Source organism: Nesoenas mayeri (genome assembly GCF_963082525.1).
Source record: "Nesoenas mayeri genome assembly, chromosome: 8".
In the NCBI taxonomy this organism is placed as follows: domain Eukaryota; kingdom Metazoa; phylum Chordata; class Aves; order Columbiformes; family Columbidae; genus Nesoenas; species Nesoenas mayeri.
The window spans coordinates 6,277,109-6,295,267 of NC_137554.1; the positions used below are offsets into that span (position 1 = coordinate 6,277,109).

Below are 18,159 nucleotides of genomic sequence, written 5' to 3' on the forward strand. Positions count from 1 at the left end.
GCTGATCTGAACTTGGTCCTCTGCCCTGAAGCATAAAAAAGAAAAATGAGTGTTTATAGCCATGGATTTGCTCTAATCCATGATTTGAGGATGCCAGAAGACACCCAAGATATCTATCCTGTATGAAACAAAGACTTGTTTTCTGTATTTGTGACAAATATCAATAATATGGCAGAAATGTTTAAACAAGGACACAGCACATCACAAAGGAGGAAAATCCATCTGTTTTAGCAGCTGGCTCGAAGCATTCAGCTAGGTATCTATTGCACTGAAGAAGCCCTCCTACTGTTTCAGGCTAGTTCCTGCAATGCTTACTCATCCTGGCTAGAGTTGTCTAGGGTGGTTTGCAGTACCAGATTTGGACATAGGAAATAACTTTGTAGTCATTCTGTACTCTCCTGAGTTCCAGATTCTATGTTCAATTGCAATTAATTAAGCAAACTACATAAACATGGTCACTATCTGCATACTTTTAAAATTGCTGCAGCCTGGGGCCATACTCTCTGATATTACCCACTAGGAATCTATCCCCATCTGAATCTGCAAATGGCCAGAACCAACGCTTTCTTTAACAGGCAGCTCACTTGGATGCAGAGACCCTTCTTCAATCCCTGTCAGCTTCGCTGGGAAATGGGAGTGCTCAAGACCTCCCCGCAATAAGCTCAAAGCCACAAGACTTCATTTAGGCAACTGTTTCTGGAGTGTGTTGACATGAATGGAAGAAATTTATACATAACAAAGGTGGCAACTCCACAATTTCAGAAGCACATGGGATATGAGCATGAAATCGCTGGGCTATGACAGAAGTCACTGGCAGCTATTCTTGATTTATTGCTCTAAGTTTGCATATATGCTTATATAGTGATATATTACGTGAATAGTAGAGAGGGTTTATATGAACCTGTAGATAGGAGCAGTAGCTATTACCAAAATAATATATATATATAGCTTGGCCAATGAAGGACTTCACTTGATTCTCTGACTGTGCCTTTTCAGTTTGATGGTAATGGATCCCCTTGTTGCCATAGTTGTTGTTCAGCCTGTCATCATAAGTGATGTTTGTGTTCGTGTTAGTAATAGGAGGAGAGTTTTCTACTGACTCTCTAATAATACATAAAGAACTGCAGACCAATCCATAATGAACACTTATCCTTCTTTTCTTCCCTTTTTTGTTCTAATGTTTCATATCTGATATTTACTTGATTTTTCTTTTTTAAGTTAAGAGATTATGTTCCAATTAACACTTTCACTTCCAGTTGGTGTAGTTTTTCTCTGCAAAGGAACAGACATACGTACACTGAGCTATTCAGGATCCTGTTGAGATCTCTTATATTATAGTAAAGGTACCCCCGGAATATTCAAAGTTAATCCAATCTCTTACCAAATTGTAGTAATCATGTCCTCAGTTACTTTAGTCCGTATGTTAAATCTGTGCTCTGTTTACAGAGGTTATGTATGTCTTCCTTCTTTTGTTTTGGTGGTGGATGGTAAATCTGAAGGCCATGAAGAACAGTTTCTGGTGATGACAAGTGGTACTGCGTACCCTCTGTCTGCAGCCTCCTGTGCTAATTTCTTAACCTGCAAAGTTTCTGACTTTAGACACGGAATTTTGAGTATGCTACATATTCCAGGACGCACCTTGTTTAACTTTCTCCCTCAAAAAAGTGATTAGAATGAAGTACAGTGTTTCACATGTGGTCTTAAAGCAGATTAGTCCATTCAGTTGAGCTAGACAGATGGTTTCTGAAGTATGCAATACCTTTATTTATGCTTCCTAGATTGCGAAGAAAACCAAGAAATAGAAAACAAAACAACAGCAGATTCAGCAGATCTTATCTCACAATTTTCCCCCTTCTGTTTTCATTTGCACTTCTATTTCGATGCAATACTTCATTTTTTAATGCATCTATCACTGTTTGCTTCTGTCAGAAGTTCAAAGGCAGCCTGCTTTCATAAAGGAGAGCCAGTATTGACTGATCTCTAATACTGTTTCTACCTTTTTTTGACCAATCCTCAATGCATATTTCCAGTTTTGAAAAGCATTTCATGAATCACTGGGCAGTTTGAAAAATCTATAGTGTAAGCTCATTACTTTGCTGCCTGCTGAATCTTTTCCACTGGTGTGTTTGCAATGCAAAAATGCAGCCCTTTCTCTCAGGAAAAAAGAGGTTAAAATTTTATATATACATAAATAATAAAACAACACATGGAGGTGATATCAGTGTGATGCATTTCATTTCCTGTATACCTTTGACTGCCCTTCTGTCCATTAAGTCACACAAACTTTCACCATATTCCAACCTCCTTAGCACCTTTAGTCTCATTTTTCTAGCTAGTCAGACAAGAAGAGCTTACTTCTCCCCCATGAAATGTGGCACTCCCAGCCATCCTCTCAAATGTCACTGGCTAGCGGCCCAGGACAAGCAATATTCTGTTTGATGCTAGTGATCGTGGTTTAAGCTCATACCTCATGGGGCTGCAGAGCTAGAAATGGGAGCTTTACACTTGCTACTGAGCTCCTCGCCATAGCAAGCAAAGAGGGTTAAAAGATGTATAGGGCTTAGTGGGGCCAAAGTTTTAGACTTGAGGAGAGAGACCCAAGGCTTCACAGACCACAGGATAGAACAGAAATGGCAAAATGATGCAACTCTAGCAGGAGTCATTTCAGATTATATTTTTAACAAATAATTTCTCATGCTTAGCCATAGAATCTTAGTAACTCATCGTCTTCATTTCAAAGGCATATGGACATCAAAGTGGTCCTGAAACAATTTATCTCCCCCCTTCAATCTATTTTAAGCACTTCTATCACCAGTATTTTTCTGGAAAATATCTTCATACATATAGTGCGAAGGGAATGTAAGTGCTTTCAGCACTCCTGCAGAGAAACATGCAGAACTCACCCAGACTTTAACTACTTATATCACACTAGATACCTTTTCTTCTCACTCTTTTGTGAAGGGTAGTAGATAAACAAAGAAACCTTCATTTTCTTACTCTCTTTAAAACTGGGCACAGATCTAAAATTTCTAAAATATTATGGTTTGTTTGTTTGGGGTTTTTAAATTTTGGTTTATGTTTGGGGCTTTTTTTTGTTTCTTTTGTTCTGTTTTGTTTATTTGTTTGCTTTTGTAGCAAAGGAGCCACATTGCCATCAATGAGTCACAAAATAATTAAACATTTAAGACTGTCTGGGCTTTCATTCTGAGGAAGTGACAGGGCTGAAGAGTAGCTGCAGCTTCCAGTTTGGAGGCATCCTGTGTGCTGACCGCACGCACAAACCCCCTGCCTCTGGTTATGGGGGAAAGGAGAGACAGCAAGATGTAGAGCATGGTTTGATGGAGTTACTCAGGGAAAACGTCCTGGCAAACAACATCTGCATCTTCAGCAGAAATATTGGCCATTACCCTCATCCTCACTTGCACTGAGTATTTTGGCTTCCAGTTGCTGAGATTCACTGACATAGATAAAGAGTAAGAGGCTCTTCCACTCGAGTACTCATTCCAGGCCAACCATAACGTGGAAAGTGTGCTTATAATGGTTCATTATATTAAGGTATAGATTATGCTATTTTGTCTCTACATGAACTTCAACCACAGTTTGGAAGGGTGTTTTATAGCTATACAAGGAAATCTCTCAAAGACAACCTGGGTTAAAATACGTTACAAAAAGATTATTTTATTTCATTCATCCAGATGACTCAGAAAAAGCTGCTGTTTGAGCAGTTCTATTTAGGAATCAATGAAAGAGCTCTCTCACTGCAAGACCACTGTCAGTTTTGAGAAGTTTGTCTCTACCTGGATCATTACTTCTTACATGGCTTCCTCACTCTACATGGATTTTTATTTTGGCATTTACATCCTAGGTCCTCCTGAAGGTTGAAAAACTTAAGCACAGCTCTGCCACGCTTTCTCCTGGCTGGGGAAAGCAGTTGTTCATGGTTTAGTCTGTCTTTACCTCTAGCTCTAAGGAGGAACAGAAATGCATGGACAGTTCAGCATCCCTTGCATATTGAACATTAATTGAAGCAGGAAGTCAGATGGACTTTAAGATGGTCTGTGTTTTGACTCGTTTCCAAGTTGATTAAATGCTTATAAGTCGGCCTATGGTCTTCTCCTCTTTGCAAGTCTAACTGTTTGGTATACAGATACATATCTACATGTATGTAGATTCCAGTAGTGTTAAAAACCAAACCTCCAGATAGCTGGAACTATTAATTCACATGAATTTAAAATTAAATTAAATAGCTGGGCTGCTTTCCAGATGATTTCTAAAGTTCCCATGCTTACACACAGAAACCTCCACAGGCTTTACGTTACACTACTGTATTTGTTTTAGTGAGCATTTGACTGCCAAGAATACTGTCTATGACCATCATGGAAATCTAATTAAATATTTGACAAGCAGAAAGCTGGACATCATTCAAGTCAAGCTCAGCATTAAATTAGAAAATTTAGTTTGTCTCCTTTATCAGTAGATTTTAAAATCAGCCTATTCTACCAAAACCCATAAGTTTAATGACTTTGGTCAGACACACTGGGAAACAGATGTATGACATACAGCCATAAGCCTAAATCATAAAAATGTTTCGGTTTACCACGGCAAAATATATTAGAAAGGCTTAGAAAGGTTGGTCACCAGCAACCTCCTTGCTGATGGTTAACACAGCCCTGTAAAATACATGAGCTGCCTTTTGTAGTCTCTTGCAGGAAGCCTTTGAGAGCCACAGATAATTTGCTTTCAATGATTCATCAAGTTGGCCCTTTGTTTCACTAATTTGAGTGTCAAGTGCAACCACATAATAAAGAATTACCAAGACCTGATAAGATTCTTCTTATATTGCTTCGTTTGTCTTAACAACTGGTACCATTGAAACCAAACCCACAAACTGAATAAATAGCAAGCCTGCGTGCAATACGGCATTCTTCTTCAAAATGATAAAGCATGTTTACTGCTCTATCTGCTGATGTACCATACATTCTTCTTTCTTTTTACTTTCTTATAAGGCACTAAATGCTGTATTCTATGCCAATGCTCGAGATAGCATTTCTTTCACTGTTAGTCCTTCAATGAATTAGTAAAGATAAAAAATGGATTTCAATGACAATTCCAGCCTTGAGAAAGCTGCTACTGTGACCATGGTTGAGTTAGCGTGCTGATCGTTTTCTCCTTAATGTAATCTTTAATATTATATAGCTATAGGTTAGATGCGAAGCCATATATTAGAACTATTATTTCCATGAGTAATTTCAAGAGCAATATCTTCACGATTAGGAGATAAGATTTTTTTTTAGACGCTATGCTGTCAGTTTAATAACTTTGTAAGAAATCAACCTTAAAATGGCTTGTTTTGGAGCGGCACGTTTATAAACATAGAATTCTCAGAGCAAGAAATCTATGTAATTTGAGGTCTGTTAATGAAGTTTTCACAACTGAACTGTACACCATTAACACAAAGAAGGAAATAATAAAAAACTTCAGAAGGCTGCTTAGGAAAGCAGAGTGGGAAAATGTCTGGCTTCCAAAACCAGAGAGGTGGCATGGGGAAGCAAGCCTGTGAGGTTTACTTTTTACTTTTTAAAAATGGAGAAAGCTTCCGTCAAAAGGTTTTGAAACCGGTTTGGGGGGCTTGGGAAAGAGAGGGTGGTGGTAGCACTGCACGAGGAGTCGAGGGTGCCGATTTTGTTTTTAATAACGTGAATTTAAAGTATTGCCTGAACGCTGCTAGTTTCAGGAAACCCAGCTAGCGGTGGGAGAAGGGCGAATTTTCCGCTAAGGAAAACCACAAATAATGTAATGCGAGAGTAGTGCCCCGGTGCTACAAGCCTGGGCCGAAGGAGAGAGGCGGGCGGGCCGGCGGGCACCGGGCGGGCGGCGCCTTCCGGCCCGCGGTGGGCGCCGGGCGTGCGGCCGGGGGCAGCAGAGGAACCGCCCGCCCGGTGCCGCTGCGCCGTGTGCTCGCCCCCGGAGCGGCGCGACCGAGGGGGAGGCAGAAGTAAACTTCCACCTGCCCTGGAGCCGCCGCTGCGCCGGCAGCAGGAGGCGGGGGCGGAGGCGGAGGCAGGCGGGGCAGGCGAGGACCCGGCTCTGAGGGCCCGGCCGGGTGTAATTCGCCCCTAATCCCCGCCACGGCGGCACTTCTCCGGCCGAGCCATGTCTGCGGCTTCCCCGCCATGCCGAGCCTAGCGGGGAGCGGGAGGACTGGCGGCCGGGAGGCGCACAAAATGAAGACCCTGATGGTAAGTGCATTGTTGGCTCTGCTCATCCCGGCTCCGGCGGCGGGGAGGAGAGGGGAGGAGAGGAGAGGACCGGCGCGGAGCGGAGCGGGGCTGCCCCGGGCACCCTGCACACGCTCCAGCCTTCCCCGGGCTGTGTCCCCGCGGCTTCTCGGGATCACGCGAAGGGAACAAAACCCCGGTGGCGGCGGCGAAGAACTTTCCGTCTGCTTTGTTTTATTTGTGTTGCTCGCGGGTCGGGGGTTTTATGTGTCTGTGTGTGTCCGTTTTAATGAGCGTATAGAAAGCTGAGCTGTTTAAAGGATGAGGCTGTAGGTAGCTGCGCGAGCGGAGAGCGCCACAATCCCCAACACTCGTTAAAATGCACGGATAAGGTGCCCAAAGGGGGAACGGCTGCATGGGAATGAGAGGCGTGGGGGAACTGGGCATGAAGAGGGGAGAAGCGGCAAGGAAGCCGGACTGGGGGAGAGGGAGGAAGGCAGGGGAGCAGAGCGGCGAGACGCCAGGAGGAGGAAGGAGGGGGTTCTCCAGGTCTCTCCTCGCACTTTTGCCGGGTCTCTGGCGGCGTGAAACTTGCGGGCGCCGCGAGTGCGGCGGCAGGGAATGGAGCGCCCCGCTGGGCCCGCGGCGGGGGAAGCCGGTGCCCCGCGGCTCTGAGCCGCTTCTCTCTCTGCCCCCCGCAGCGCCACGGGCTGGCCGTCTGCTTGGCGCTCACCACCATGTGCACCAGCTTGTTGCTCATGTACGGCGGCATCGGCGGCGGCGGTGGCCACCCGGAGCCGCGGCGGCGGCAGCAGCAGCAAGTGGCGGCGGTGCCCAGCCGCCCGCCGGAACGGGACCAGCACCACCCGGCGCTCCCCGTCGGGGCCGGTCTCCTGGAGGGCTACATCAGCGTCCTGGAGCACAAGGTGAGCCTCCGCTCGCACAACCCGGCCCTCGGGGTAGCCGGGGACCCCGCGCTGCCGCGTCCTCCCAAGGGGGCACCGACCCCGCACCTGCAGAGCTCTCCTTCCTGCCCTCCGTGCGGCGGCGGGGCCCAGCCCAGGGGCATGGGGTGCCCTGGTGACTCGGTGTCCGGGGTGGCTTCGCTGCCCTAGTGCCTGGCCCTGGGTGTATGGATTAGCAGGATGCGGTGTCTAGCCTGTGGTCAGGCGTTTGTGGAGTGTTGGCTTTCTCTTCCCTTGCCCAGTAGAAGATGGAGGGTGAAGCGTTTTGTTTCTGATGCTAGAGGTGCACTACAGATGTATGTTTATGACAATATTAGGGAGGGCTGAAGAAGGAAGTTTAGTTACTGGAAGGTAAAGTCAATAGGCAGGTGTTTATTCTTAGCTCATTTTGTCTTAGGAAACTGAACTGCACAAATGACCTTTTCATCCTCCTCCTGGGAAGCAGAAGTCATCAACCATAGTCTCCATTCTAGAAATTGGGGATACTTCTTTAACAGTGAACAAAATGATGTCCCTCCCCTTGACACAGGAATTACCAGTCTGGATTGTCAGACTGCAATACTCCTTTACCAGGGACAGGCAGAGTAAGCTTTGATATCTCTCAGGACAGATGTAATGACATAAAGTGAGCAAGGTAGCACATCCATGTTGAAGAGATACTTGAGCTTCAGTAATTTTCTCAGAAGGCAGATTCCTCTGCTTTTTGTGCAGTCTTGAGTTTGTTGCTTTTACATGGAAACTCCCAAGGACCCCTCTCTGCCAAAAGCCCAGATAATGTTTAGTACACACACTTCTTACAGTAAATATTTACTGCAAAAAATAAGGAAAGGAAGTAAGGGTTCTCCACTTTCTCATGTTTTCATATCTAGACTGGCATCTTTCTGAAAGATCTGTTGTCAAACAAGTCACTGGGCTCAGTTTAGAGGTACTGTGTGAAGACTAGTGACTTTGATTCCTTCTGGCTTCACTTTCTCTGCAGGAGTTATCTGTAGGGCTCTTAACATAGGAAAATAACTTGTGATGGTCCCTTGTAGACTTTTTATTTGCTTTATTACATGGTTCAGGAAATTCTCAAATATAGTGTCTGTATAGAAAAAGCAAGTTTGGCCATGGAGCTTCCTATTGTGTGAGATGTTCTCTTGTAATTCTTCTGTTCTTGAACATAACTGTAATGGTTAGCTGGAGGTAAATGTGCACATGATTTTTGTAAGCAGTAGTAATTTAAAAGGTATCTATGGGTTTTTTAGGGTGTATATGCACTACCTCTGGCAGTGGTAACCCCTTACGTTGCTTTCTCCTGACTCCCAAACACCCTTCATTAATAGAACATACTTCAAATCACAATTCTTTCTTTATTATTTTCCAGAGTAATTTTAATGTTTCTCTGTGTTTTGGAGAAAGCTGATCCTCTGGCTTTTTAATATATTGTAATATGGCCCAAAACCCACATATACTCAATTTCTGAATTTCATTTCACATACCTCATGCTTCACAGTAATAATCTGCTGAAGGTTTAATAACTTTTCCACATAACTTCTGTGGGTCAAAAAGAAGATTGTGCAGTCCCTGCTGTGTTTCCAGCTTGCTTTGTCTTCTTTTAATGCACATGAAATCATGCAGAGAGCCGTGCCACTGTGGTATACAGAGCAGTGAGGACACTGTGTTACCATAAAGAGATGAAGTGGGAGAGACGGGCTCTTAACAGTGTATTTGTTTTAGTAATTTAACAGACTCACATATATAACATGGCTTTACAATCCCAGAATACGGAGGTTTTCTGCAGGTGTTAATGGTTTGGAAAGAGAAGGATGCAGGATCGGTGATCGTGAGAATAGGGAGAGAGATTGCAAGAACTGAGAAATAGTGAAAAATTTTCAGAGAACATGTTTTTTGGGTGGGACACTGGAGGCTGCAGAGAAGACAGCTTGAATAGCAAGTCCAGCCCAAAGGGAGAGGAAATGAAGGAATCAAGGACGTTTAAGGAATTTTAGGAGATCTGCAAGAAGAGAGCATGATGAAATTCTGTGGCTGTGAGAAAGACGTGGTATTTGAAAAGACAAGGAGGTCTGGAATGAGATGAAAAGTACCTGTTGTTTGAGGACAACAGGCTTGGAAAAGCAAGGGGGGAATGACTGCAGCCATGGTACTTACTACTTTGATGGCATAGAGGTGACAGTGTGAAATGACAGTGGATGGTAGATTTTTCACAGTAGAGCTTCCTTAATTTCCTATATAGAGTTTTGAGATTACCTGTCAGGTCGAATGACCTGAAGCTGAATGACCATTATACAGAATTCATCCTTGGTACGTGTTGATGCATGAATGACAGTTAGCAGAAGACTAAATCTCTAGATCATTCAGATGGAGGAGCTGGAACACCTTCTCAGCTTTGGAAAGACTTTGTTTCTGGATCCCATGGTTTGCTTTAATAGGAAAACCTAGTTTCATGTTTGTGGTGGTGTATCCATTCTGATGCATTTCATGACAGTATGCACATATATGCAGAAGCTATATGATAAGTACTAAAGTTGTTATTAATCCGTAATTACAATATGAGAATTGACACATTCAGAAGCTGTGTTATATGGTAGTATAGACATTTTTCTTCGGGGACAAAATGTAACAATTGTTTACATTGTGAAGTCTCTTCTGTCACTACTAGAAATACAGCTCATTTAGTAGTGCTGGGTGATCATGTATGGAGACTGTTTGCCAGAACATCAAGATAATTAGTAAAGTATGAATTATTGTAAAATATAGCTTGCAATATTGTAATTACCAATTATTTTCCTCTTTTTATTTCATATTCAGTAAGAGCTGTAGTTCCTTATCTGTCCCGTCAAGATAAGCAGGCAGGCTCTGAGAGTACAGCTAAAACACGTAATATTCTTTTTACCGGATTGAAGAGTCCTTTTGCAGGAGTCTCTTGTCACTTGGTCAGATTTGTGATGTTTTGTCTCTTAGTGCTTTGCCTTCATGGTTTTTGCAAGCCCATTTTTCCCTGACTCAATCAGCAGAGATCAGAACCCATGTTCTTATTATAGCTTTAACAGTCTTTCGCGGTTTAGCAGTGCAAACTTGGTTTTTGTTGAACTGAACTCCTAAACCAAGAAAATTCAGAAATGCATTGGATTCAGAGGTTGGTTTTTGGCATTTTGCCTCTACATGTCCCAGAGCACCAGCAGCTGACAGTCATTGTTGATGGATGTTTGAAATGAATAATACCATTTTTGTTCCTAATAGCCGGATGTTTATATCCTAAAAACTCTGGCATTTGGAACAGAAAACATGGTTTGCTGATAGTTGCTATTGAGAGGTCAAGGACCAAATGAAGTGGAGAACTAGCAGCTACTGTTCTACTTCGAGGAGCTGTTGCTTCCTACAGGAGCACATTGGCAGAGTGTAGCACTGCTTAGCTATTGCATCTGTTCTGCAATTAGGAAGGATGAGAGTCCCAGGCTGTCAAACTAATGTCTTTCATGAATTCTTTGAGTGTAATCTTGAAATGAAAGAGGTTTTGTCACTGGCATTGAGGGAAGCAGAGTGACACTGTTCCATGGGAAGGCATGGGGATAAGACTTTCTTTTGATTTATCATAGTACTAGCAAGAAATTATGATGCTAATATTTTTAAGCAATGACTGAATACACATAAGAGACCATTAAGGAAATTAGGAAATGTAGCACTATTCCAGAACTTGCAAGAAATAAATAGCTAACCGTTATATTAGTATTCTGAAATGAATGTGAGAACGTGCTTTTGGATAGTTAAAACACTTCTTACCCAGTGTTGACTCAACAGTTGGTACTGCGAATAAAATATGAGTTTGTTACGTATGTCATTGAATAATATTTCAAGCCATCGAGGATTTTGTTTCTTAGGAAAAAAAAAATCAAAATCAATCTTGCAGACAAAATGTGTGATTTAGTAGAACCATATTTAAGTACCTTAAGAGAGCATTGAGATCAACATGATAATTTAAGCAATCACAATGATTTCTTAATTTATGATAATGTAAATTATTATATGCAAAGAAATCTTTGTGATCCCCTTCAATTAATGCAAATCAGAGAACAGTGTAGTTAATGAAGTGTTTGAGGAAGAGTCATTGTGCAAATAGCGCTATAGCTCCTTAATCTCCGAGACAAAATACGTTGTTCTGGGATGAAACTATTTTTTCTAGGATAGTAAACTTTGTGCACTTAAAATAGGAAGGGAATTTTGCCATGTTTTACGTTATTTTAAATAAGTTTTACATAGAGTTTGGAGTATGAATTTTACCTAAATAGTTAAACCATTGATAGGTTTGGGCTGAATATTTTGCGGAGGGGGTCACTAGACCAACCTTCATAACTAACTGACATGGACATGGGAAGGAATGAAATTCTTTTGAGGGTTTTAGTGTCTTTCAAATGAATTTATCACGGGATCATAAATTATCTTACAGCAAAACTTCTTTTCTTGCTTGAGGTGGGATTGAGCCCACTGGGTTGAAGGAAACCATGTTACCATGACTTCGTTACAAGTTTCTTCTTGCCTCTGAAATTCTTACCTGCAAAGGAAGGAGTGCAGAATTTATGATTCAGTTATTTGATGGAGCTTTTATTATGTGAGAGATCCACCAGGGGGAGACTTTATTCTAAAATAGCTTTGTGGGGAGACACTTCATCTGAGACCTGGGCAAGATGTGAGTCCAAAAAGCCCCTGTTTCAGTGTTTTGTGGTTTCTGGACTGTTGTTTGTTTACATACTGTAGTGATCTTATACACTGATAAACTGTAGCTTCGTTAAAACCCTCACACAGTTGACAGAGTTAAAAAAGACCACAGCAGTCGGAGAATGTAACTGAATATCCACAGAGAGAGAGCAGAGACCATCGTTTTACCAGATTTGTGCAACGTTTGAATAATGACTATCTTGTACTTGATATTTTCTTGCTTTTCAGCTGCTGCAGTAGTGTGCTTTTTCAGCCTAACAAATCATAATACTGGATTCATTCATTTTTATGACCCTTGTCTATAATTTTTATCAGCTTCTGTGTGCACTAGATGACAATACCTAGTGTGCAATATGTAGCTCACAACAATGATGGGAAATGATGGTACATTTTTCTGTTTTCCAGGTTGCTTGGCACCTCTGCAAAGAACCAGTAATCCTGCACTGTTCCTCCTTAAAATATCTTGAAATATTTTCAGATGTTTACACCTAGGTATCAGTTAGCTGTTCTGTTTATGCATTTATTTAATGAAAAAGGCCATATTCCATAGCTGGACATTTTTTAATAGAATTCTGGCTCCAGAACACAAATGTTAGCTATCAGGATAATATAAACAAGTAATATTTTACAGTTATCACTGTTGCCTAACTCTTTGTAAAATAAGTGCCGTTAAAAATGAAGTGAACTAGTAGAGGTGGGACTGCAGGTAGAAGTCGGAACCCATTGCTTAAAAGAATTGTCTAGAAAGAGTACAGGTGCTATTAAATACTCAGATGTCCCTGAAAATGGAAAGGTGATTGGTATGCATCTAACACATGGTGTTATTGTATGTAACATCATGCATAAAAACCTACCCAACCACAAACTAGCCGAGTTCTGCTCATTTTCTGGTTATTGAGAAGGGGAAGGAGAGGAAGTTACCATAGTTATACAGAAAACAGTGAAAGTATTGGAGTTTATGCCAGTTGGAGATCTTGCCTTATGTATTTTGTGACGTTTTGTGACATAGGTTTATTCCTTCCTAGCAAATGAAGCAAAAAGAAGGTTTCAGAGACTGTATCGCAAAATCTTGATGATTGCTTTCGGTACAAACATAAATGGTGGGTTGATGGTCAGGTCAAGATAGTTAATGCAGAATTGTGGTTTCATTTTCTCACTTTTAAAAAAAGTCACATCTCACAGCCATGTCTTCTGATACCATGAAATTGGTCATAATATATTACCTTGTTTTTACAGTTGACTAAGACAAAGTATTTTTCTTCATAGAGGAAAAACTGCAGAAGCATGAAGATGTATTTATTTATTTATTTAGTTAGTGCTTCTGGTGTTTTCTTGATGGATTCTGGATTACAGGCTTTGTCCTGAATTGTGGAAGGTGAAGACTGAGTAAATATACTCCTCCCTGTTTTATGAATATCCTGTGGGTCATATTTTAATAAGTGGGTGCTGTCTGTTTTCCTTGTCTGCTGCTGCTTTTGTGAACATGCAAAATTCTTGATTTAATGGATACACAAAATACTTCCAGGCAGGGAATTGGTGACACTTTGCTAGTAAGATGTGCCTGTCTCTCACGTAAAACTCCTTAATTTTTTTTTGTTTCATTTTCCTCATTAGTTTTAATGACCACATTTATATTTCTGGTGTGTGCTGAAGTATATTATATTTGATAACCACTGAAAGTCACCATATTATGCACTTTTTGCACACAGTTTTTCACCATGAGCATTTTAGGCTATTTTCATCTTCCTGTAAAGACAAAGTATTCTTTTGAAGGGTCTTAATCCTTAGTGGAACCAAGTCTGAACTAAATGAGATTTTCAATGACAGGAAATGTAATTTTTGTTCACAGCTGATGGATATATCTCAATAGAGTTCCTTACGTTCTCCCTTTCTGCCTGTCCTGGGGCATAAGTGGATATTGAGTGTTATCGTAATGATGTGATATCCTCAGAACAATAGGCTGCGGTAGTTTCCTTTTCCTGGTGACCTTCCTTATTGGTTTAACCTGTATATTGCTCAGTAATGCTCCATATGCACATCCTTGCTGCTGAGGTGGCATTGATACAAAGAACACAGTGTATTAATTGAACTTCTAATTAGGGCAATTATGATCAAATCAGCACTCATTTGGTGCTGATATAAGCAGATGTGACAGCACAAAAGCTACTTTGAAGGTGAGATGAAGCATCATGATGTTTCACCTTACTCTGTTTCACCTCATCCCTAAGCAATCTTTGTTAGTCATCAGTCTCTTGCTCTAATAGTTAAAGCTTAAAGTGTTAAGATCAGGATAATTACTCAAGTTTGCTGTCATCTGGAAAAGGAATTATTTTCAGTTTGGATACTACTATTAATTGTTCTCCATTGTCATGCTGAAAATATCCAAATACAGTTAATAATAAGGGTTGCACAGGAAGTGAAGGGACAAGTTGAAGCTGAAACCTTCAGTCTTTAGAGAGTCTATTTGCAACAGAAGTGCAAAATACAAAAGAAGTGGAGCTCCAAGGTGCCCCTTGATGGTGTTATGTGAAAGACGGAGTTGGGCGCTGAGAAACACGTACACATTCCTATAGAGAATATACCATGTTTGAGCTGGGGTTAGGCAGATCTGGTAATACTGTTAGTGCCTGGACTGTATGCAGAGAGACATACAATATGAGAGAAGCACAGTATATATATTAACTGCAATAATAAATACTAGATTCTTACTGGAACCATTTAAGAAAACTTGAGAGTAGGATTGGTTTATTTTAAAATGTGGAGGGGGAAAACCAATATATTTAATAGATCGCTAGAGTATTTTTTCACACTGAGAGTGAACTAGTGCAGAATGCTCGTAGTCCAAGAAAAGGGAAGAATAATGGGCTTATATGGTATACAGGCACCATAGATCAGTTTTTCTTAATTCAGATTTAATAATCTGGACTGTTCTAAGTAATATAGAGCAAGAATATATAAATGTGTACTTTGTTGTTGAATACAACACATTAAGGATTCATTGCAGCTGTAGAAAAATTTCCACTATAGAATGGATGGCTTAGTAAGAAATAACCTGGAAAAAAGGATGAGCATGTTTCTCAGTAAACAGTCAATACATTTGGAATATGCGCTTTTCTTTAGCAAATATTCTAGTTTCATTTTACTATGTTATTAGCATCCTCAGGTATTGGCATGATGTTAATATTGCAGAAACAACATATTCTGTAAATTTTGTACTGTTGGACAGTATTAAATTAGACTATATCTTGCCCTCAGCTATAGCAGGTCATAAAAGTAGATGTAACAACACTCAGCAGAGCATCAGTCTGAGAGTTATCTCTAAGGAAAAGAAAAATTCAACAGTGCAAGTTTGTGCAAATGTACATCTGTCTCAAGCTCCGTGCACAGGAAAGTTAAAGGAATATTGTTATGCTTAAGAAATAGCTTGCTGAGAAATAGGCTTCCAGAGACTGCATTCATCACCAAACACATGCTACATTCCAGTTTGCCTGCATGAGGTTGAAACCTCTTCTCCCAGTTTGAGACACCAGGCTGTGCTTTTTAGATAGTGAGGTGAGTTGCATTCAAGCTCGTTACTTTCTAAGCTTTCTCACCTGCATTGTGTTCTCTGTGGATTGACACTTCTGCTCAATTTCAGTGAAATTCACCTGTGTGACTTGTACAAAACACGAGCACCTGAGGGAGCACATAATCAGGCATCTGGCAGGAAGGTGGCACGTGGTTGCAGGCTAATGAAGTGTGATGCAGAGATGCCAAAGCTGGAGGAGGCCGGGTCAGTAAGTCTGCCTGGTGTAGTTCAAGACATGCTTGTTAGCTTGAATTTGGAAGCAGAATAGACACAGTGTATCTGAGCACGTAAATCCTGACCTTTGGCAGGTACGTTTCTTCTGTAGCTGGGCTGGCTCTGGGCTGTGCTTTCTGTGGCGTTAAGGGTCGGGACAGGCTGAAGCTACACGGGGTGCTTAGGGAATGGTGGTGCAGACATGCCCGAAACTGTTCTGGACAATTCTCAAGTGTAGTGCCAGGGATCAAAACTGCACCTGAAATACTAGCTCTTCTTTAACTTCAGCCTTCCAAACTGCATACACCTTGTATTTGCAGAGATTGACCATTTGGCCACAGCAAAGAAATGTTTAGAAAACATAATTTGCAAGAGTTGTCCATGATCCTTATGAGAACGCTTTCAGCCACATCGCATGCACAGAAGCAGTGCTCCCCAACCTTATGCTCAGTCTTTACGTGGAGTGCAGAGGCTCATGGGGACTATGTGCTGTTGTGCAACCTGTGCTGTCCCTTCTGGGCTCCACTGTACCTTTCAATGCGGCATCTTTGGGTCAGTCCTTCAGACACTTGGATAAGTTTCATCCGTGAAGGTTAGAATAATTACAGATGTGCTCCTAAATTTTGTTGTTGTCCATTTTATTCCTAATGCTACTGTAAAAGGGTTAGTTTTACACATCTCAGCATATTGCTTGGCTAACATAGGAACATAAAACCTCAAAATACAGCAGCTGCCAGAGTGATGCAGAGTTAATACTGCCTCTCCTTCCTTAGCTCATCTGCCTGTGCCTGCACAATTGTAGGTGAAGTCTTAAAACATAACAAAACACTTTGTGTTTAATTTAGATAATTTCTTTATTAACACATTCCATAAAATGGTCATTCCAATTAATATTAAGGATGACTACCCAAAATACATTTTACAAATTAAAAACTTGTGGTCAAGTCACCGCTGTTTCCATTTGTTCATCTACTTACATATTCTCTTTGTAACACTGCTCTGATTTCTTTCTGTTTTTAATAGTGATTCATGAGCCTTACGAAGACTGAGACAGTTTGTTATAATATTGCTCACGTTATCCATGAGAACTACCTGGGACATCAGTGGCACTGTACATAATAACCAGCACTTCAGTGAGAGTTTGGCGCTCTTGCCGAGTGCCAGCTGACATGATGTCTAAGCATATGTCTACGTGGGATTTTGCCAGCAGACGAGAGCGTGCTCTGCCCTCCCTTTGAGCTGGCTGGAGATGCACCGTCTCTGCTTTGGCAGCTGAGTAGCTGCAGTTAGCATGTTGCTAAGCCAGAACTAAGAAGCTTGACTGAGAGGCAGGGTTTTGTCATCTTAGGCTTAGCAGCATCTTTAGTACGATTACGTAGTTTATACCATAGAGCTTGTCTGCGTCCTACAATCTCGACGCACAGGCTGTCGTGTTTGAGACGGACAAACAACATAAACCAGTTTCTTCCAGGATGAAAGTAGTAGATGCCATTTATTGTCACAAGTGCATTTTCATAGTTTTACCGATTCGTGTGTCTCCTCGCTACTGGTTACAAGTTACAGCAGTAACATATCGTTGGCTAATTTTGCTGTCATCAGTGTTACTCTCTACTGCCTTCTCGCTCACGAGTACACCTTAATATCTCTGGATACTCCTTTACTCCCATCTTTCTCACTGTTAGGCCTTAGTATCTTCAGGGCTAATTTCTGTTCCCATGCCTTCCATCAGGGAATCCACAGACCCGCCATAGTCCCCCACAACATGCAGAGTTTGCTTGTGGTTGGTTATGCAGAGCATGGTCAGAATTTGTATCTCCTTGCAAAACCCTGCTAGTCCATATCCTAATGACTTCCTAACCCTGCTCTGGAGGAGTGTTTCCAGCCCTCTGCTGCACCACCAAGAATTTCTTGCCTAATACGACTGGAGAATATAACTACAACCTATAGGTTTATTGTACAGTTGCACGCTTCTTGGTGTTCAGCCAGAACATTTACTTACGTGCCACACAGTACTCTTGTTGCTGAAATTTTGGTCATCGCATTGCCACGTTTTTAGTACGCTTAACAAAAAAGGACTATTTTTCAGCATTTCTCTTTTGTACAGCAGCCTAATATGATAGATGATGTTGTGGATCAGGTTTTTGAAGTTTGAAATAAGACCGTAAATTAAGTTCACAGAGCATGATTTAGAGATCTAAGTCACAATTGTGACAAAATTCTGCTGTTTTCACTGGGTGCATACTTATCAAAGAAAACATTTTAAATTGCTCTGCTTTAGAAAGGCGTGTTTGAGAATGAAGCTAAGAGTCTTTTGTTTGTGACATGTCAATTTCTATACACATAGGTTCTTTTTGTAACGTTTGTGTTTTCATTTGTGTTTTCTGGTATTCTCACCATGTATATTTCTTTGGAAACATTGGTGACTGTATCTTGATGTCAGTCAATGATGAATTTTTGCCGATAGGATATTTAGTAGTAT

The 18,159-nt window shown here is 41.4% G+C and overlaps 1 protein-coding gene across 1 annotated transcript in view; it reads left to right on the top strand.

Moving 5' to 3' along the window:
* Positions 1–6,173: 6,173 nt before the first annotated feature.
* The window catches only part of ST6GALNAC5 (ST6 N-acetylgalactosaminide alpha-2,6-sialyltransferase 5), a gene marked incomplete at both ends in the record, with an annotated part of 68,458 nt that continues 56,472 nt past the window's right edge, over positions 6,174–18,159 (top strand). The window contains 2 exons of the mRNA XM_080348383.1: positions 6,174–6,239; positions 6,920–7,144. Of these exons, the coding sequence (XP_080204509.1) occupies positions 6,174–6,239; positions 6,920–7,144 (291 nt within the window). The remainder of the gene's footprint in view (positions 6,240–6,919; positions 7,145–18,159) is intronic.